Raw genomic sequence first — 23,684 nt, 5'->3', positions numbered from 1 at the left:
TTGAGGTCTCACAAGCATCACACGTCTCAGAGAGCAGGTACAAGAACACGATACCTTATCTTCCCTGTCCTTGATAAGGTTATGGAGGAATATAAGGCCTTTTTCATGTCCCGTGTTACTGCTCATAAAGCAGGCCCATATTACTCAGTACAGTTTCGGTTAACGAACACAATTAGTTCCAGAGAGTCGTTCGTTAACCGAATCTATTATTTCAATGGGATATTGGGTAATTGGTTCCAACTCACAGAAAAAGTATACAGTATAGTCTCGATTTATGCGGTCAATTAAACCCGTGGAGGTCCGGTAAAAATGAGGAACATAAACGAAATAACAGAACATATGGGATTAATTAAAATAGAGACTGGGCCGACCCCCTAAATCGGTTAATTCGGACAATCGGCAAACAACGGACACCCTTCCCCTATTAGTCTGAATTAACAAAGTTCGACTGTATGTACATTTCAGCTTTGCACTAAGGTCATTTATTTCTTTTACGTTTCTTTTAGTATGGTGTGTGCATGTAAATGGATGAAAATAAATGAAGAAATTTGGTAAATCTACCCAAAATACAGTTGAAAAACTTTATATTATAATATGTACTACAGTACTGTACACTAATGCACTACAGTTTTATCTCTTGAGCAAAATATATAGCGTTTATATTCAAATTATTGGCTGTCTTGCAATATCAATTCAAATTATAATCTCTAACTTTAGTCTGAGATATTATATACCGTATATCTCGGCCTATAAAACTTCTAGGGTTATAGAACTGCCCCCCAAATTTCATTTAAAAAGTAGCTTTTGAGCTCTATTAAACTAGTATAAGACCAACTGACACTTACCCCACTGACAGTGCCTTTTCCAACCATCCTTGGTTTTAAAATAAGGCCAATTCACTTCAAATAATGTCATCAAATATTTACCCTGGTGTAGTGTAAACACTAGTGACGTCACTGAAGCGTCTGCTATTTAAGTAACTGGAACTAATATCTGTGAGTAAAATTTTTCCATTTACTTGAAATATATATATATATATATATATATATATATATATATATATATATATATATATGTATGTATGTATGTATGTATGTATGTATGTATGTATGTATGTATGTATGTAGTATGTATGTATGTATGTATGTATGTATGTATGTATGTATGTATGTATGTATGTCCTTGACCACCGAAGGGTCAAAGGCATTACCTGGCTCGGGCAGCCAGGTCAACTATTAATTGGCCCATACCAACCCTCCCTGAACCACTTCTCCCACGAGATATCAACAGGTTCGCCAGAAGTTACAATTTCATTTGGGAAGGAATGGAACCAGTGTTAAACAGGGTGAACATTGGTGAACAGTGCTTGAGTCAGTGAGAACAACTCAACAGTAAAGTCATATTCAAGTTAGCCTTCACAGTGAGGTCCCAGGTACCAGTGATAACGGCCCGTGAGACCCAACAACCGGCGATGTGTTAATCCGTCACGATAGGAAGGCCTGGGGCCACACCTCACTCATATAACACCATCTGTGGGGAATTACTACACCACGTCAAGTCCCTCATGACACCATCTGTGAAATTACTACACCGCGGTGCCTCATAACACCATCTGTGAGGAATTACTACACGTCAAGTCCCTCATAACACCATCTGTGAGAATTACTACACCACGTCAAGTCCCTCATGACACCATCTGTGAGGGAGTTACACCACGTAGTCCTCATAACACCATCTGTGGGGAATTACTACACCACGTGCCCCTCATAACACCATCTGTGAGGGAGTTACTACACCATGTCAAGTCCCTCATGACACCATCTGTGAGGGTTACTACACCACGTGAGGTCCCTCATAACACCATCTGAGGGAATTACTACACCACGTGATGCCCTCCTACCATCTGTGAGGGAATTACTACACCACGTCAAGTCCCTCATGACACCATCTGTGAGGAATTACCACAATCAAGTCCTCATGACACCATCTGTGGGGAATTACTACACCACGTGATGCCCTCATAACACCATCTGTGAGGGGTTACTACACACTCGTCAAGTCCTCATAACACCATCTGTGAGGGATTACTACACGTGATGCCCTCATAACACCATCTGTGAGAATTACTACACCACGTCCAAGTCCCTCATGACACCATCTGGAGGGAATTACTACACCCGTCAAGTCCCTCATGACACCATCTGTGAGGGATACCACCACGTGATGCCCTCATAACACCATCTGTGAGGGAGTTACTACACCATGTCAAGTCCCTCACGACACCATCCAGGGAAATTACTACACCACGTGATGCCCTCATAACACCATCTGTGAGGGAGTTACTACACCACGTCAAGTCCCTCATAACACCATCTGTGAGGGAATTACCACTGCAGTGAGTCCCTCATAACACCATCTGTGAGGAATTACTACACCACGTGATGCCTCATAACACCATCTATGAGGGAATTACTACACCACGTCAGGCCCCTCATAACACCATCTGTGAGGGAATTACTACACCACGTCAGGTCCTCATAACACCATCTGTGAGAATTCGTACACCACGTGATGCCCCTCATAACACCATCTGTGAGGGAGTTACTACACCGTGAGGCCCCTCGTAACACCATCTATGAGTGAACTACTGCACCACGTGAGGCCCTCATAACACCATCTGTGACGGAATTACTACACGTGAGGCCTCTCATAACACCATCTGTGAGGAATTACTACACCACATCAGGTCCCTCCTTACACCATCTGGGAGAGAGTTACTACACTACGTGTTTGCTGTTCAACACCTACATTAATCTGAATGTTCACTGTATGTTCCTTTACCTTTCTCTAATGAAGGCTTTTGTTAAACCACCAATGTATGTAATAAGTCATTTATGTCCAATGTATATTTTCAGCCTTCGGGCTGCAGAACTTTCAATAAACCGTTAATTATTATTATTATTATTATTATTATATTATTATTATTATTATTATTATTATTATTATTATTACACACACACACACACACATATATATACAACAAAATATATGTGCAAAAAATAAATGTTAAATGAATTATTTATGGTGCATTAGAGTACTGGTCACTTCAGACTTACAAAGACAGGCTATAAATAGCCTTTTTATCTCCCTCCATCTCACCCTGAGCCAGAGGAAGGGGTGGTGGTAAATAATATTTGTTTGCTTATTTTCCATTTACTTGAAATAGATTTACCGAATTATTTGTTTATTTATTTAAAGTCATTTACTGAATATTCTATGTAAAAAATACATTTTAATTAGTTATTTATAGGAGATACCGTAAATATTATGATCAGTAAATATATGGTATTACTGGCCACTTCAGACACAAGACGGGATAAAAATACCATCTCCCCTCTTCTTACAGCTGCCAATGGGAAGCGTCTTGGTAATTAAATTTGATGTTTATTTTCATTGTCTAATTTATCATGTATCAAAGTAATATTACTAAAAATGTGTAGGTAGAAGGCAGCTACCACACATGTAGATACTACCGCCTGGGAAGATATTGGAAGCATAATGTGTTGTCTAATGGTAGACCCTGCTGCCATATGGCATCACAAATTGTGACCAAGTCCCAGGTTCAGCACTGACCTGACTTTCTGCCTCATTTACACACAATTGCAGTTTGAATTGTTCCTCTAACTTTGACAACACAACATACATACAGTATATTATTTCTCACTTTTGACCTTTTTTTTACTTTTGTATTTATTTATGGTTAGTTACTTTACATAAGGCCAATTCACTTCAAGTAATGGCATCAAATGTTACCAGCTGGTGTAGTGTAAACACTAGTGACGTCATAAGCGTCTGTATTTAACTGTCAGTAGTTTCAGAATTAATGCAGTCATTTACTGAATATTCCTTGTAAAAAATAAATTTTAAGTACAGGTTGTACCTCTCTAGTCCGGCAACCTCGGGACCTGACCGGTGCCGGACCATGAAATTCACCCTTTTCTGGATAGATAGTGACTTGTGCTTATCCTGGAAGCACTAGCACCACTTTCTCTGCGTCATGGTCTCTTTGAAGACATATTGAAGGGTTAAATGTCATTATAGTAGCTTCTCAAATTTTGCGAGTTTTAATTCTTAGCATATTTATTGGAACACAAAAAAATAAATAAATAAAAATTTTGGCGGAAACTTGAATTTCGGCGGGTTTGAGCGACCCGCCAGCGTGCAGACGGCGTGCATGTCATTAACAGCGTCATTTCTCTTATGTACAAAGATTCATTATTGTTTATTACTGAATGTCTTTTTATTGAATTAATGTTTATATGTGCAAAATGAGCAATACAATTCATTAAAACGCATGAGGAAAATGACACAGCATTGTTTTTAGTTGATTACAAAACCAGTGACTGACTGGTTCTACATATAAAACTGAAGAATATAAGACCTTGGTTGTAGCTGTAGTAAAATTAATATGGTTGTTTTTAAGTAATGTTATTTAATGTGAATAAATGGAACAATAGAGTAGCTAACGATAATGGCAAAGAAAAAGAGATAGCATATGTAGTGCGCATGCGCTACGTGACTATCGTCATTACTTTACATAAGAATATGAAAGCAACACTTATTTACTGTTCATATATATTTTAATTAATGTTTCTGAATTTTTTTTATTGAATTAATATGCGTGTGTGCAAAATTAACAATACAATTTACTAATATCGTGGAATATTAGAGGAGATAGGCTGCGGCATTGTTTATGTTAAAAGCATCTGAAACCAGTGACTGATTGGTTCAACATATGAAACTGAAGAAAATAAGACCCTGAGTTTAGCTGATAAAATTAATGTAAAAAATGAATATGGTTGTGAAGTACCTGTAATGTTATTTAATGTTAATAAATGGAACAATATAAGTAGCTAACCATTAATGGTAAAAAAAAAAAGTGAGACTGCTTCCGTATGTAAGTGCGCACATGTGAAAATATATCGTCATTACTCTACATAAGAATATGAAAGCAGCACTTATTTACTGCTCATATATATTGAAGGGTTAAATGTTGTACTCTGTATAAACAAGCAGAGAGAAAACAGCGAACTGCGGATGTAAACAAACCTTAATTTCCGGCTTTTTTTTAAGGGGATTAGCCCACCGGGCATAGGTCACTGACCCACATTGGGGCCTGAGGGCAAAATTTAATACTCCTGTGATAATAATAATAATTCAGATAATAAAATATCTACCTATTGGACAAACTAAATCGTTCGGACCACGGTTTCCGGACCACAGAATGCGGACTAGAGAGGTACAACCTGTATTATTATCAGTAAATATACCGATATGCATTACTGACCACCTCCCGGCTAAAAATAGCCCAATCATGCGGTCACTTTCCTTTCTTGTCTCCTCACTGGCAAATGGGCGTGGGGAGGGTGTGAGTGATGTACTGTGTTTATTACAGGGGTATAATTCTCTTTTACGGTATGTTAGACAGGTTTATAATACATTTTATTATTTTCATATACGGTAATCTTAATTTGAATCCAGCTTCCAAGCGTAAGTTTCAGTATAAAATAATTAGTGGTAAGACCTTGTGAGTGGCTTCGGTGTTTCCATCACCACTCTTGACAAACTAAACCACAATATTTAGAGGTAAGAATTTTATACTTGGTGGTTTTAAGTCGACCCCTAACTTTGGGCAGATTTTTTAATGTTCAAATTCCGTCTTATAAGCGAGATATCACGGTAAGATAAAACTGTAAGCCTAAAACCTGGCTGGGCAGATGGGGAGAGGGAGGGCGTCGTGGGGGAGGAGGCCGGGAAGTGAGGTGTACTGACAGTTATAGTACAGTGGTCCTCGGTTAACGGCGCCTCGGTTAGCAATTTGGTTGTGAGTTGCCTTCCATAAGATTCTTAACTCGGTTAACGAGCAATCCCTCGATTAACGAGTTTCTTCTGAGCCAACCTGAACATGATTTAGCTTGCATTTGGCCACCAGCTGTAGTATTAGTCGCCAATACAGTAATTGGTTCTAGGGCTTAAATTCCTTACCATTTTAGCAAATATCAAGAAGTTTATACTATTCAATAATTTTAAAAGTTTAATATTAAATTTTTTACTCATTTTAACAATTATTGAACATAATTGAAAGTAATGAAACTAGTTTTATGCGTGTCATCCAGCCTCTCAACACACCATACAGGCGTCAGTCTTTGTATCTTTTCAGTGGAGGTAACATCTTGCTTGAGACTCTCTTCAACTAATTGCCTTTTTTCTGTTTTTGCAAGCAAATTTTTGGTCATTTTGAAATTTATTTTACATATTGACAATATATAATGCAGTGCAGTGTTCATTTAAAGAAAATAATCTTGAATTGCACCAAGAGAACTAATATTTCATGGGTGAAATGGCGCCATGGGGTGACTTCTCTTCCACCCCAATGCCTTCTCTTCTCCCTTCTCCACCCCCATTCTAATTCCCATCATCACCATCCAGGAGCCTTCTACATACACACCTCAAAGTAAGTGTACTTTTCTACCTTTTTTGTTAAATTTAGGCAATTTTCGGTGAGCTGGAACCAATTACCCAAAAACCCATTGAAACAATGGTTTCGGTTAACGAGTTTTTCGGTTAACGAGCAACCTTCTAGAACGGATTGTGCTCGTTAACCGAGGGACCACTGTACAGCGGCATAGCCAAACAATTGTGCATTTTATGATGAAAGCATTAACTTTGGCACAGATATAGAGTAATACATGGTGAATATTTACAGATATGGAACCACTAGAAACTCAACCTCTGTGGGCGCCATATTGAATTTCAAGATGTCAGCCGTTCAGGATACGCTAAACTATGTATTTCTGTTTTTACAGTTGCATATTTCATTCCAATGCATCAATATACATAATCCGGGTTACGAAAATCATTTGTGATAGTTTTCGAAGTTTATTACAATGAAAAAGACAAGCAAAAGCATTACCCTGGAAAATTAACATACAAATTTTCCGAACTCCCAAAACTTAAAAAAAAATTCTGAACATTCAGCTATTGAGGCCGAATCTCTGTAGATATATGGCCTTAACAGGGAGATATAAGGGAGATAGCTGTCCCATGGAAGGAATCTTGTGCTGTGGCGGAGCTGGGATTGTGATCAGTGTTATCTACAGCAGCTGTAGTGAAAACTCCTTCACGGAGGTTTGGTGGGCAGACCATCTTCTCCTGTCGAAATCGTTCACAGACACTATTGCCCATTTCTGCAGAGATTCTGAGAACTCGGTCATACGAGATGTTCATACCTAAACCAGCCATGGTGTCTACCATCTCTCTTTTTCTGGTGTGAGAGTGAATCACCATACCGACATATATCGGTAACAGCGTTTCTTGCTTGACTCTGTGCCTAACATTGGCAACACCATGTGGTTCTTTCCTACTATGCTTGACACTGTTATATTTGAGCAGCTGAGCTATGGTTAAGGATGCTGCAGAACGTTGTCGTGGCGAGTCGATGCTAGGTCCTTCAAGAATCATTGAAACCAGTGTCATGAGGAGGGTTGAGACACTGTTCTCTTGGCATTTGTCAGAAAAGGATCCAGTGAATCCTTGCCCTTCTGTGAACATATCCCTTCTCACAATTTGTGCAGCTCGTAACAGATGTACAGCATCATTGTCGTGATCATATTCGCATGCCTTTGCTAGAGCGTCTCCTTTGTCATCTTCGAAGGCCAGGATAATGTCACGTCCCATGTTATGTTCCTGCATATTTGGGAACTGGGCTAATATGCGTTCCTTTAGTCGGGTGCTGTGGACTCGTTGGTTCAGCTTTATGCCATGTTCTTTCATTCTCTGAGTATAGAGCTTGACCAAGTCTGACAACTTGAAAACAGGTGCACTGATTTTATCATCAGTGGTGCCTTCTATGTATGAAACTAACTCAGCTAACACCACTGATGACACGACTATCTCATAGGTTGTACCCCGTTTTTCAGTTTCTGATACAGCTCTGGCGCTGTTGTATAGGAATGTCAGACATCTTTTGTGATACTTGGCTTCCCTGGCCATCATGTCGCCTTCACTCAGTTGGGCCAGCAGCGCTGTGTCTTCCAATAGCTCTGCAGCTTGGCGCACATGTTTGTCCATTCCAAGAGTCTGTACCTGGTGATACTGTTGTCCAAGATCCTGGTGGCAGAAAAAGCACAGTGCATTTCTCATGCTGTCTACACTTGTGGTGTTAGATCTGGTACTCTTTGTTGAGCTTGCTGAAGTGCCAGAACCAGCCTCCTGGCCTGAAGACTCCTTTCACTTCTGAGCGCGTTGCAGCTTCAAGTTGTCATATCTAACTCGACAGGATTTATGCCATTTCGCTTGGCGTGTGGTCAGCGTACGTTCGATGCCTTCACCTTCATCAAGACCTTCAATGTTCACACCAACAACTTCTCCCAGTTCATTGAAAGCCAATATATTGTCAGCAAGTGATTTGTATCCTGCCCCACCATCATGCCTTTTTGATGCAGCCGGGCATATTAGTGGCTCTGATTTCCTATCTTGACATGTCACACAGAGTTCCCAGTTGACTGATGCTGGTTGACTGATGCTGGGGTTCTTGGGGTGTCTAGACTGCTCACATCAACGAGCTTGAACTCCTTCGATATGACTGTTACCGCTAAGTTGACTGGCTTGAAGCACACAGTTGTTCATAAACTCAATAGTACACCTGAAACAATAGAAACAAACTAATTACAATTATTATGTTACAATAGCATATTAAGCACATTAATTATATAGCACAATAGCACATTAATTATTATGTCACAATAGCACATTAAGTAAAAAATATATTTTGGGCGGCCGCCCCTGATTTATAGCTGCCACTCAAATCCAGTATCGAGTGGTTCCATATCTGAAAATGTACATATACCACGACTCCATTGCTGTGCCAAATTTGGTGCTTTCATCATTAAATGCACAATTGTTATGAAAATTGTAGCTATGCCGCTCCACTATTAGCGCGAATGTCTGGTGAAGTATTTATTTGTTTATTTATGTTTAAATCAGTTTTTGTTTTTTGCTCATGAAATTTCATAGAAGTAACCTGGGAGAATATAATTTACATTGCTGGAATTCCCACAAGACAGCGATTAATTTGAATATAAACAAGCTATAATTTGCATTAGACATACAAATTTTAGATCTAATTTAAGAATTTTATTAGAGAGAGCAAAATTTTTATCTTTTGTGCAAAATATATGACGTTTATATTCAAATTATCCTCTGTCTTGCAAGGATTCCAGCAATGCAAATTATATTCCCCCAACTTTAGTCTGTGATTTTATATAAGATACAAACTTAAAGCCTACTGTATAACCAGAAACCTTCGCTGGGAGGAGGGAGGGAGGAGTGACTGACATGTTTGACAGTTGGCGCCTGTGGTGTGAAGTATTTAATTGTTAATTTATGTCCTTTAGGTTGAGTTTTTGTTTTTTGCTTTTAAAATTTAATAGAAGTGACCGGGGTGAGGGAGGTGTCGGTTTTGGTGTGAGGGAGGTGTTGGTGTTGCTGTGAGGGAAGTGTTGGTGGTGGTTTGAGGGAGGTGTTGGTGGTGGTGTGAAGGAGGTGTTGGTGGTGGTGTGAGGGAAGTGTTGGTGGTGATGTGAGGGAGGTGTCGGTGGTGGTTTGAGGGAGGTGTGGATTGGTGGTATGAGGGAGGTGTTGGTGGTGATGTGAGGAAGTTGGGAGGAGGTGTCGAAGGTTGAGGTTAAGAATGGTGTGTGAGGAGGTGCTGTGGTGTTGGTGAAGGAGTGAAGGATGTTGGTGTTGGTGAGGGAGGTGTTGGTTGGGGAGGGAGGTGTGGTGGTGGGTGTGGGGTGTGGTGAGGGAGGTGTTGGTGGTGGGGTGAGGATGTATTGGTGGTGGTGCAGGGTGGATGGACAGTGGTGGAGGGAGGTGTTGGTGGTGGTGTGTGAGGGAGGTGTTGGTGTTGGTGTGAGGGAGGTTGGTGTGAGGGAGGTGTTGGTGTTGGTGTGAGGGAGGGAGGTGGTGGTGTGAGGGAGGTGTTGGTGTTGGTGTGAAGGAAGTGTTGGTGGTGGTGTGAGGGTTTTTTTTTTTTTTTTTCCAATGGGCCACGGACGTATATGCGATCGTACGTTGTTCGGTTGGACGTTAACCGGCGCACGACTGGACATATAAAGCACTGTATATCGGTAATAGAATTAACAATACATTAAATATAAACTAAATACAGTACTGTACTGTCCAGTATACTGTACAATAATAAATATATAACAATAGAATACTGTATTTTAACTTACTGTGAGGTGTGTATGTTGTATTCCCGGCAGCTTTGTTTACATATCAAACAGCTGATTGTAGAGGCAGTCGATGATAACATGCCCTATTCTTTACAGCGTGCATTGGTTCTAATGCCTTCTTCGTGTTTCATAATAATTTCTGCATTGTATATTATCGATATGTTAACTAAATTTCAGGATGACCAATAAATTTAATGTAAAAATGCAAAAATATTCAAGAAACCAACAAACTGGATGTTCACTCCACTGTAAACAAAGTTAAAGTGAGAAGCGTTGTTGGGTGATTCAGTCAGCTGTAAAACTGTTCCCTGTACTGTATTTGTTATCAATATGTTAACTAAATTTTAGAATGACCAATAATTTTAATAAAAATTTCAGAAATATTCAAGAGAAAAACTTTCTTGACATTTACTCCACTGGAAATGAATGTAAACATAGAACTGATTACTGTATTGGCAGACTAGTCGATCAGCTGATCAGCTGATGCGCACAAAAAACGTGTTTGTTGTAAGGATTTCGTTAATCGAACTGAAAATCCTTATGGGAGCTAATCCATTGACCGAAATTTAATTAATCGAACCGTTCGTTAACCGAGGGCCCACTGTATTTTGAAATGTTTCATATTTCAAAATTTTACCAAATAAGTCACAATTTGTTTTATATATTTCGTAAGCAAAACAATACAAATTATTAGCGATTTCAAATTTTAGGTGTATGAATTATGTTTTTTTCTGTAATATTGTTTTTATATTATGTATTCAGTAATTCAGTAATATTTCCGTTAGCCAGAATCCCTTAAACCCGGAACTCTCTGCTAGCCGGAATTGAAATTTTCTTAGAAAATCGTTCCCAAAGCCGGAATTTTCCGGAAAATTCCGGCTTTGGGAACAATTTTCAGGGATGGGGGAATTTTTTCCGGGTTTGAAAGATGAAAATCAGGCGCTTTTTCTGGAAATTCTGAAAATAAATTCCATTACCCGGAAAATTCCAGAAAATTTCGGGGATGAGGGATTTTTTTCTGGGTTCGAGAGATGATGTAATGGGCAATTTCTGGAACTTCTGAGAAAATTTTTCCGTTACCCGAAAAACTCCTGGGATGAGAGATTTTTTTCCGCCTTTGAGAGAGTCGTCTCGTTACCCGGAAATCTCTCATCCCCGGAAGTGCTCTGCACCAATTGTTCCGGCTAACAGGGATATCACTAATATTTGTATAATTTTTTTTAAGTAAAATAAAGGTAATGCCTTTTTTGGTTCATTATTGCCTATTTTTGCTGTTTGTCTTTCTTATTTTCCTGCCTTTTTTAGTGAGATTAAATACCTAAACATCTGGGCTCAAGGTATGACTAATATGAGCTATCAGTCTATCAGTATTTTAACTGAACCATTGTGGGAGAGGCATACAAAAGTGTAAAAAAAAATTAAGAGAACAAATTTGATTTAATTTTTTTAATGGTTATTTCATTCATGAATGTAAGCAATCATTACAGGTGATTGGCGATATGCTCTACGTCATGTCCCAAACAGAAAACTGCGACCCCAGCCAACTGGAGAAGAAGTTGAGGACTTAATCCGCAGGAGACTCGAGAAACAAAGAAAACACAGATCATACTCTTCCAATTATAAACCCAGGTACAGTAAACACTCCCTTATTAAATGAGTAGTATAGGTCAGTATAGTGAGGTGAGTCACCTTTACAACTACAGTAAAAAAAACCCAAGTACCAGACTATTTAAGCCACTGCAATGTTAATCTGAAGGGATCCCTTATTCAGAAGGCCATATCAGCCAGCATATTGTACTAACACAGTTTGGCTCATAATAAATTAGCTCAAGTATAATAAAAAATATGATATACTTTCAGTAAATTCAGTTGTTTTTATTTAAAGTGTTAATATATGTAGAAAAGGTTCTAAATGCCTTCAGACCCGCAGAGAAGATTTTAGAAGGTTGTTGAGACCTGACATATGTGCATGTGGCATGGATGGCTTTGTGCAGCGTGAGATAAAGTGGATGATGTGGATGTGTACAGTATATCTCTAATGAAGGATTGGAAGCTATTTCATCTTATTCATTGTTAAATCTCCATATGACTTCATTGGCAATGAGGTGGATATGTTCATAAAATGCACTTAATTCTTGGGAACTTTGTTGCCATAGGGAGGTTTAACAATGGGTAAAATGGAATACAGTGATATCCCCATTAGCCGGAAGAAATGGTACAGAGCATTTCCGGGGATGAGAGATTTCTGGTTAACCAGACGACTTTCTCAAATGAGGAAAAATCCCCCATCCCCAGAAAATTTTCCCGTTACTGGGAAAGGTTCCGAGTTCTGATTGTCTAAACTACGCATCTTGCAGACAGATAGACACTAGCCCACATCCTCAGAATGTTTCTGGGTGCTGGGAAAAGTTTTCCAAGAGTCTAAACTACCTGAGTCTATAAAAACATTTCTAATTAAGTTAGAAACTCCATTTCTTCACTAAAATAATGCAGAATAGTTTTAAAAGATTGGTTGAATAAATATATTTTCCACTCATGGAGCTGTGGGGGATTAGTGGGTCTCATGTAACTGACCTGACCTGACACAATACCAGGTGGAGGTAGGGTGGGGGACTAGTGGTCTCGTGTTACTGACCCTCTGATGCAATGTCAGGTCACTCATTGTTGGATGGGGGATCAGGGCTTGAAGATGTCTTGAATAAAGACGAATGCTAAAACTCAGTGTTTTTAGGGAGATTGTGATAAGTGTAAGTATAAATGACCAACGGTGTACAGTATTCCTTCAACATTACGCTGCATAACATTTTAAAATATGGAGTGAGAAAACCGAAGGTGTGGGTGATTAGAGAGGAGTGGAAGAGAGTGTAGCGCACCAGTGTTGCCAAGCGCTCCGCTCCTCAACAGCTGATCTTTTAATTCGTCTCCACGCAGTCACATACTTGTGCATCAGTTGACCACGCATAAATTTGACATACAGCGGTCCCTCAGTTAACGAGCACCTCGGTTAACGAGATTTCGGTTAACGATTTACCTTCCATAAGATTCTTAACTTCGGTTAACGAGCAATCCCTCGATTAACGAGTTATTTATGAGCCGACTTCAACAAGTTTTCGCTTTCATTTGACGGTCCACCAGCTGTAGTATTAGTCCGTCAATACAGTAATCGGTTTTAGGGCTTAAATTCCTTACTATTTTAGTAAATATCAAGAAGTTTATACTATTCAATAATTTTAAAAGTTTAATATTAAATTTTTTAGTCATTTTAACAATTATTGAACATAATTGAAGGTAAAGAAACTAGTTTCTGGCGTGCCATCCAGCCTGTTAACACACCAGACAGGCGTTTGTCTCTCTGTTTTCAGTGGAGGCAACATCTTGCTTGAGACTCTCTTCAACTAAATGCTTTTTTCTGTGTTTCCAAGCAAATTATTGGTCATTTTGAAATTTATTTTACAAATTGACAATATATAGCGCAACGCAGTGTTATTTTAAAGAAAATATTCTTTATTTACAGCTACAGTAGTTTAAACTTAAAAGATCACATGTTGACATTGTTTGAATCCAGCATGGGGCCTAAGAGATCAAGAAAAGCGATTTCAATCCAAACCAAGCAGGAAATCATTAAGAAACATGAAGAAGGCATTAGAACAAATGCGCTATGCAAAGAATATGACATGTCGACATCAACTGTGTCGACAATTCTTGCACAGAATGACAAATTTAAAGAAGTGAAAGTGAGAGACAAATCTACCAGAGTGTTTAAAAGTAGATCCCTAATTGCAGAAAAAACTGAGAGGTTACTTCTCATCTGGAATAGGGAAAAACAGATGAAAGGTAATTCAGTTTCTACTGAATTCATTTGTGAAAGAGCCAGGGAGATTTACGAACATTTAAAGACAGATCAACCTGGTTCTTCAGGCACAGAATTTTAAGATTTTTGGGCCAGCAAAGGCTGGTTCGAAAAATTTAAGAAAAGAAGTGACATTTTCAGTGTTATTAGGCATGGTGAGGCTGCTAGTGCTGATAAAGAAGGGGCAGCAAAGTTTTTAGTGGAATTCAAAGAACTGATGGAAGAAGAAAATTATCTTCCACAGCAAGTGTTCAATGTGGACGAAACTGGGCTGTTCTGGAAAAAGATGCTCAAAAGAACATTCATCACCAAAGATGAAGCCTCTTTACCTGGGCATAAACCCATGAAAGACCGTCTCACTCTATTGCTTGGTGCCAGTGCTTCAGGGGATTTCCGACTGAAGCCTATGCTTGTCTACCACTCTGAAAACCCCTGGGTGTTCAAGCAACAGAAAGTGGTAAGAGCAAAGCTTGGAGTTTATTGGAAGTCCAACCGTAAGGCATGGGTGACAAGACAGCTCTTTAATGAATGGGCTGTTGAGGTGTTTTGCCCTTCTGTCAAGAGCTACCTAACTACCAATAAACTCCCTTTAAAGGCTTTTCTCCTCATGGATAATGCTCCTGGTCATGACCCTGAACTTGCCAGAAATTTGGAGTATCAATTTGACTTTGTGAAAGTGTTGTTTTTGCCTCCCAACACTACATCAATCATACAGCCAATGGACCAGAATGTGATCAGCAACTTCAAGAAGTTGTACATGAAGAAAATGTTTAGGAGGTGTCATCAGGCAACTTCCACTGATCCTGAACTAACACTGAAACATTTCTGGAAGACACAATTCAACATCCTGGAGGCTGTAAAATTGATTGTGTCATCATGGCAAGAAGTCTCCACTAGATCCCTCAATTCTTCATGGAAAGCACTGTGGCCATCAGTAGTCCATGATTTTGAGGGATTTGAGGATGACCCAGAGTTGGACCAGGAGATTGTGTCCATTGGTCAGTCATTGGGCCTTAAAGTGGAAGAGGATGATGTGGAAGAGCTTGTGATGTCTCATGAGGAGGAACTTACTCCTGTTGACTTGAAGCAACTGGATGAGATGTTAAAGGCTGACAATGGTGAGGAGGAAATGGAAAGTGATGACCATATGTCAACTAAAGAGTTGAAAGATGTGATTTACCACTGGGATAAGTTCAGGGAACTGGCTTCAAAGCACCCAGATGTGGAAAAATCTGAACTAACTTTGTGTCATGTTGAGGACACAATGGTCTCCTTCTTTAAACATAAGTTAATGGTGAGGAGGAGAGATGCCCCACAGACCACAATTGACACTTTCTTCAGTAAAAGGCAGAGGGAACAAGATGCTATCCCTCAGCATTCCACTTCAAGAAGGAGAGAGGATGATGCTAGCCCTCAGCCTTCCACTTCAAGAAGGAGAGAGGATATTCATGGTGGAGAATCTGTCCGTCCAGAGGTTCCTGACATTTTCATGGAAGGTGACTCACCTTCCAAGAAGCAGTAAAATGCTTCTCCTCCACCTCCACTTCCTTCTCTTCTCCCTTCTCCTCCTCCACCTTCCACTTCAAATTCACATCAGCATCATCATCCAGGAGCCTTCTACATACACACCTCAAGGTACGTGTCAATTTCTGACATTTTTGTTGAATTTAGGCAATTTTCGGTGAGCTGGAACCAATTACCCAAAAACCCATTGAAACAATGGTTTCGGTTAATGAGATTTTAGGTTAACGAGCAACCTGCTGGAACGGATTGTGCTCGTTAACCGAGGGACCACTGTATCCAGGTTGTCATCCGCGAATAACCGAGAACTGCGAAGTAAAAATCCGCAAACTTGGGGGGACCCCTGTTCTGTCATTAACAATACAATATTTTTTATTTATTATTCATTAATTAATAGCCAACACACACACACACACACTCTACTACTACTACTAGTGCTACTAATGCTACCTTAAAATTAATTATCCTAATACAGTACATAAGTAGCTATCCTAGTAGTGTTGAGTTAGTTGAGCCGCAGATTTATGCGGCATTCAGTGACTGTTGCCCTGTAGTCAATATCTGCAACTGTTGTCGGCTTTGGGGCCGATGCTCTCGTTCCTCTGAGGCAGAGCAAAGCAGACCTAAGGAGAGAGAAGGACAGTCGACATCACATCTAGGCTGTAACATAACTTCTGGGATGTTGCTTCTGTTCTGATAGCACCTCCGCGAGTCTGGCATCTACTGCTACTACTACTTCTACTATTACTACTTTACTGTCACTCAGAATCGAATATAACAATCAGCCAGCTAAGAGACAATGATATGAGTTATTAGGGATGTCACTTAGGTTGGTGAGTTTTGAGGTGACTAAAGGGGCCGATACGGGACCCACAGCGTAGTTCACATTTGTTGCCCATGTGGAGGGCTCCATTTACTGTGGGAGGGGTGGTGGCAGCGTCCTTGCTGTTCTCTGCACTTTTCCTTTATCTGGCGGGCAGCAAAGATCATGTCAGTGGTGCCACGTGATAGTTTAAAACCACTTTGAGATTCTGGGATGAAGTTTTCTGCCTCAGGAAGGAGTCTGTTAAGGAGGACTCGGGCGATAATTTTGCCAGCCACAGAGAGCAGCGAGATCCCACGGTAGTTGCCACAGTCTGACCGGTCTCCCTTGTTCTTATAAATACAGTCAACCCTCACTTTACGCGGTCCCACATTCCGTGTTTCCACGTTTACGTGGTGCCCTGCCAGAACCCAGGATGCTCACATTCCGCGGTGGGTGTACCCCTTTACACGTGTGAAGTATAATTTTTTATTTAGCTCATAAAATTCATACAAATTATCCGGCCAGAATATAATTTACATTGCTGGAATTCTTACAATTTGATGATCATTTTGAATATAAACATCATAGATTTTGCATTAGACATACAAATTTTAGATATAATGTTTACTCTGCGTAAATATGTTATCTTTTGTGCAAAATATATGACATTTATATTCAAAATATTCCTGGTCTTACAAGGAATCCAGCAATGCCAATTATATTATCCTAACTTTAGTCTGATTTATTATTTATTACTAAAAAGGTAAACAGTCTGGTATTCCCACACATTTATCTGGTAGGGACGGTTGGTGGGGGGTGGGGGAGAGGGAGGGACCGGCGACCGACCACCTGGCATGTGTGAAGAATATTTTTTTTTTTTTTATTAACTGAAGATTTTTATTTTAGCTCATAAAATTCATACAAATTACCCGGCCAGAATATAATTTACATTGCTGGAATTCTTACAATTTGATGATCATTTTGAATATAAACATCATATATTTTGCATTAGACATAAAAATTTTAGATACTGTATAATGTTTACTCTGAGTAAATATGTTATCTTTTGTGCAAAATATATGACATTTATATTCAAAATATTCCTGGTTTTACAAGGAATCCAGCAATGTCAATTATATTATCCTAACTTTAATCTGAGGTATTATTTAATACTAAATGTTAAAATCTAGTTTTTTCACCCAACCTTTCTCTTGAAGGGAGGGTTGGTGGGGGGTGGGGGGGAGGGTTGGGACGGACCGACCATCTGGCCAGTTGGAAGAGGGGGGAAGGCAAGGTGGGGTACTTTGATTGACAGATAGTGTCATGAAGAATATTTTTTTTTTTATTAACTGAAGATATTTGCTTTAGCTCATAAAATTCATACAAATTACCCGGCCAGAATATAATTTACATTGCTGGAATTCTTACAATTTGATGATCATTTTGAATATAAACATCATAGATTTTGCATTAGAAATACAAATTTTAGATATAATGTTTACTCTGAGTAAATATGTTATCTTGTGCAAAATATATGACATTTATATTCAAAATATTCTTGGTCTTACAAGGAATCCAGCAATGTCAATTATATTATCCTAACTTTACTTTGAGGTATTATTTATTACTATACCTGGTTTTCCCCCCAAAATTTCTCAGAGAGGGAAGAGCCAACGAGTGTAGTGTGAGAAGAGGGGGAGGGAGTCGAGTCCATTATTTGAATGGACATTAACTTGGCGACTGTATTTCTCTATTTCTCTTAAGTATTAATTGTGTGCATGTAGCATCATAAAATTAAGATGTTATTTTTACTAGAACATAGGTATTGTGCTGGAAAAAGCGGAGTTTGGGGGTCAGCTGGTCTCTATTTCATTTAATCCCATATGTTATGTTATTCAATTTACGCGTTTCTCACTTTCCGTGGTACCCTGTGGGTTACATTAACCGTGTAAAGTGAGGGTTGACATATATATATATATATATATATATATATATATATATATATATATATATATATATATATATATATATATATATATATATATATATATATATATATATATATATATATATATATATATATAATCACAGTGAGATGATTTTATACAGCTCCACAAAATGCACATGATTTGACTTGAGAAGTACAGTAAAATCTAACAAATTAACATAAGGTTGTGGGAAGAAAATTGTGGGGTTTATAGTATGTTAAGCATTATAGACAACATTTTAATAAATTGTTTTAGTTTTAACTTATTGATGTTTTATCAGAGATTGTGACTACAAGGAAAATCATTTTTTTTTTGTTTCATGAACACAATATTTATGACACCATGTATGTTGCATTGCCTACATACTGTATCCTTTATTATTATTTTTTTTACTCTACAGGGAGTATAAGAGGTATTGAATCTGTTCAAGAAAAACTTGATTCCAGGACCAGGTCACAATTCCAAGTGAGGTGGACGACGAGGCTGTGTGAGTTTATTTAAGGTGACAGACATCTCTGACCTGTGAACATGCTGATGTCTTCTCCTGTGATAATTGAAGGCACTTTGCTACTTTTAGTTCCATATACAAAGTTACTTTACATATTGTTGCTCACTTCATTAAATTATATCAAATATGAATTTTGAAATAGAATGTATAAAAAGAAATTGTTTAAATTATTTTGAGTTTTGTTTAAAGTAGTGGAGGACCTTTGCGTAGAAAGGGGGAGTACAGTACAGTGGAATCGAGATAATTCATGAAATACAAATTCGCCGGTACCTCTTTACTGCTATTTTTTTGTATTTTGTGGTCAAATATTCATAATTTGTGACCAAGCAATGGCTGCTGCAGCATTTATTTACATAGGAAACCATAAAAGTGTTAGAAAGATCATTTCAATGTTCTGCTATGGGAAGTAGTGCAGCTGGACTGAGAGGAACAATTCCCTCCACACCATCACCCTGTGTCTCCTCTAGCATGTCAATATGCAATTTCACCATAAATCCTATACTATTTAGGTTCATTTAATGGTAGGTTAATAAAATATTATCATAATATAATAAATTTTTGTGAAAAAATTACTTTCAACCCCAGATGAGTTAATGTGCCATATTAAATTCCCAGTGCTTTGTTTGTGTTGTGTGAACAGCTGATCAGCCCCACCCCCACCACCACTCCACTCCCTTCCAGTGTCGTGCTGCCTGTCTCAATTTTTGACCTATTGGTGTCTGTCACCCAGAGGATGATTATGAGTAGGGAAGAAGCTGTTTATTTAATGTAGAGCTACTTTTTGTACATCTGTGTTTTACTGTATTTCTTTATATATTATTTACAATGTTAAGTGTTTTTTAAACCAGGTTTGAAACAGTTTCTGCATTTTTTTTTGCCCCTGGAACCTAATTATTTCAATTTAACTAATTTAAACTACAATTCGTGGTGTCGTTTGACACCTTATCTGTGAATTATCGAGACTCCACTGTACTGCCCTTTGATAAAAATCTGCTCTCACCTTTTTTCCAACAGTGGTTTAAGTGATTATCATATTTGTTTAGTGGAACAGAGGCTAGATACTGCTTATAAATCCCCACTTTAGAGAGTCCGTAGTCTCTCATAGGTACTGAAAGCTTGCTACCCCCTGATCCTTAAATATCATGGATTTGGTATTTGTTATGACCAGTAGTGAGGTTTGATTCATGTGTTATAAGAAACAAATTACTGTATAAACCAATAAACATATTGTAAATATAACCTTGTCTTTGCACTTTTTATGTGGCTTTATCTGTTTGGGTGTTGTATGTAGTAACCCTTAACCCTACCTGGTGCTGGACGGGGCTTTTTTACTCCCCCCCCCACCCTCAGCTTATTCCTTGGTGCATATTTAACTAAATACATACAGACTTACTTGTATCTCCAAGAAGACTTACGAAAATATGAAAAATAACCTGATTATTTAAGTATCATTGTCCTTTCTGTCCAATGAATTCTTTTTGTTCAACTCAGAATGCGACGCTCAGCATGTTACCTAGGTATGTTAATTCCTAGCTAACTCGCCAGGGCAACATACAGGCAATTAAAACATCTAATAATTACTTAATAAGAAATATTACGAGGACACGTCGCTACCTGGCATTTAATTGCAATTCTCAAAACCCCCTCCTTCACCCCCCATCATACGCATCACGACCTTCATCTTCTTGCTTGGCGATTCAGCTGTAAATACACACAAAAGAAGGCTCCGCGAATTTCTGTTGTAATTGCTGAAATACTAAGTCCCACGAGGATTTTATATCCGGTATTTATACTTATTAGCACAGTGACGAAGTAGAGTGACTATTATTTTGTTTATGTCTCTCAATTATTGTGTTTTGGACAATTTCTAATACGATCTCTGGTCAGCATCATGGCGACCACAACATGTCTTCTTTATGAAGTTGCTAAGATTGTTTGTGACTATTCCTTGCCTTTAAGTCACTCGGTGAATGTCGCTGCGCCCTCCCGGGCTCGTCTTCACTGAAAGAAAATATGTGGATATATATGTTTATATATACATATCTATGTATACTGTTTACGGTTTTCTTTGTCCCGATTATTCACGTGCTAGTATGAATGCCATGACTGTCTCTCTTCCTACTCTTATGTTTGTTCACAAAAAACCTTTGGGTTTCCGCCCTCGGTTTTCTAATTGCTCTCAGCATAAAGGCCAGAGTTGAGTTTTCTCTTCATAACTTTATTTTATTGATGTCCTCAGTAGCGGGTTCAGCCTTCCCAAGCGAACTTTAGCAAGGCTGCTAGACTTAGCGTTCCTTCCGGAATGCTAACCTCCCGGTCTTCCTAGCAATTTAGAGTTATGTTGAAATGGACTTTACATCCTTATATGGGTTATATGAGAACAATTCAGGGTGGAATTCTCAACCCAATAAATATTGCTAGAGTAATAGTGAACGCTGTTGTCAATAGAGCGCTATGTTAGCGGCTCAGCACTGTCAACCCTGCCTGGTGATACTACGCACGTAGGCATTTTCGCTTAAGTTATTACTTGGGGGATAATGTCTGTGCCCCTGATTGGCAACAAATAGAGATCTTGATGATCCCTCTACATAAAATGTTCTAAATGAAATTAGTTATGTAAAAATAATTTCTTTGAGCTAAGGAATACTTGAGATAAGAGTGGGTAGACGGATACAACTAGCGAGTTAATTGTTTATAATTGTCAAACGAGTGACTTATTTAACAATAAGAAATCTTAATGAATTAAGTTACTAATAATATAACAATTATGAGTCATATTAATTAGGTTTTGGAGGAAATGTTTTCTCCCTTATATTTTTATAATAATATGATGTGACTCATGGTGTCCTCCTAGTTTAGATGAGTGATGTGCAACTGGAGGATGAAGGACAAGAGTCTGGGCCTATGGATGATGGGGGAGACTATGGAATTGTCCCTGAGGAGATAGTATTGAGTGATGAGCTACAAGGATTAGAAAGTTCAGCTCAGGCACTACATTCAAGGAATTGTCTGTCAGTAGAGAATTTGAATTCAGTAGTAGTAGTTTCACCTAAGACCTAAGGGGGCCATACTACATGTAATTATGAAAAATGTAGAGCCACTTGGATTACGAAGATAGATCCTCATGTGGTTTGCATAATTTATGGCAGCTGTCTCAAATAACCTATTTTCACCAATGGATTGTGCAGTTTGTTGTGATCAAATTTTTCAATTTCATCAAGCTACAGGTGATAAGAAAGATTTATTGCAAATACATATTAAAAATAGGTGGAATAAGGCCTTGAAGAGTAAATTTTTTAATGTTAAACAATGGAAAGATTCCAAGTTGGCAGAAAGTTTTGGTTTATTGGTGTTAGGTAAGAGACTTACTCCCCACTTAGACAAGCCTGCTTCTGCTAACAAAAATAAGTTATTGGACCCTCCAGACAGCGGGGCAGTAGGAAGTCTACAAAAACCTCTATCTACTCAGTCTGATTTCAGTAGATTCCAGGATCAGGACGATGAGGCTGGTTATAATCATAGTATTCAGTCTCTTGAGCAGAAAGAACCTGTTGAGACTGACTTCATCCTATCCACATTTTGGCAACCACTTCCACCTGGGGCAAAAGTGTTGGTTACTATGAGTGGAAACAGGCTGCTGTCGACTGCCACGCAGCTGCTGGATAACATTGAGTGTAAGGAGGATCCCAACAGGCCATGGATAACATTGGTAAGAGCTAAGCCTTCTTTGTTTTCTACTACATCTGAATCTGTGGATTCCTTATTCAAAGTATTTTATGAAAATGTCTCTAAGCTTCCTGATATCTCAGCAACTACAAAGAGACAGGAAGGACAAGAAACTTTGGGTCATCATTCTTTGTTTTTGGAAGGTGATACTACACTTTCTTGGCCTGATATTTGCCCAAAGATGATCTCTGAAATAGACGAAGTCTGGGCTAATTTATTGAAAGACTTAACATTCATTCCCGCAGACAGGAATGCTCACAAGTTTAGTTTTTTGAAGTTCCAATTTAATGACAAAAAGAGTTCCTTCTATGAACTTTCCCAGTATTTGTCAGCTCCAAAATATGTTGATATAAGTTATGAAAAAAAATTGAAATCAGTTGCCCCTGTACTGCTGCTTGAAGAATTTAAAATTAGGAAATTGGCAGCTGATGTTTGGTCTGCAATTATGATGTGTCATTTATTCACTAAGTTTGTGCTGGACTATGAAGAAAATTCAGAAGTGGACAAATGTTTCGCTGCTGCTTTACAAGGGATCCCATATTTCCTGTACAACTCATTTTTAGATAATTTGTTGAAAGCCCTAAAACTGAAAGCCCAGCTAAGGAAGCAAGCAACAAATAATGCTTCAAGTGGTAGTGCTTATTTATTGCTACGTTCTTCCCCTCTTTCTCCTGCTTTGTTTGATGAACAATCATTGGTTAAATATTCAGTAGATCATCTGTTGAGAATACTATTAATATTAATGTCCCCAGAAGTCCTCAGACCTTTCGGAAATCTAAGAGAGGAAGGTTTTACAGGGGAACAGGACCAGTTGCTCGGTTCAGTTATCAACCTAGAGGAAATTTTAGAGGAGGAAATAATAAAAGACGTAATAGAGGTGGCCGTTTGTTCAGGAGCGGAAGGAGACCTTATTCCACCACATCAGCAACTACTCCCTTCCAATGAAGCCAGACAGCTGGGTCGTCTAGGGGGTTGGGAGAACAGATGG

The 23,684-nt window shown here is 38.7% G+C and overlaps 1 protein-coding gene across 5 annotated transcripts in view; it reads left to right on the top strand.

The window, feature by feature from the left end:
* The window catches only part of LOC121868988 (mitochondrial ribonuclease P protein 1 homolog), a 57,328-nt gene extending 37,119 nt beyond the window's left edge, over positions 1-20,209 (top strand). For all 5 annotated transcript variants that reach the window (XM_042370038.1, XM_042370037.1, XM_042370039.1 and 2 more), the window contains exons 7-8: positions 11,786-11,927; positions 18,863-20,209. In XM_042370038.1, the coding sequence (XP_042225972.1) occupies positions 11,786-11,927; positions 18,863-18,881 (161 nt within the window). In that variant the 3' untranslated portion in view covers positions 18,882-20,209. The remainder of the gene's footprint in view (positions 1-11,785; positions 11,928-18,862) is intronic.
* Positions 20,210-23,684: the final 3,475 nt, after the last annotated feature.

Source organism: Homarus americanus, unplaced genomic scaffold, assembly GCF_018991925.1.
Source record: "Homarus americanus isolate GMGI-L3 unplaced genomic scaffold, GMGI_Hamer_2.0 scaffold24694, whole genome shotgun sequence".
In the NCBI taxonomy this organism is placed as follows: Eukaryota; Metazoa; Arthropoda; class Malacostraca; order Decapoda; family Nephropidae; genus Homarus; species Homarus americanus.
Note: the sequence above shows the minus strand (reverse complement) of the source record. Positions and strands in the feature narration are given on the sequence as shown.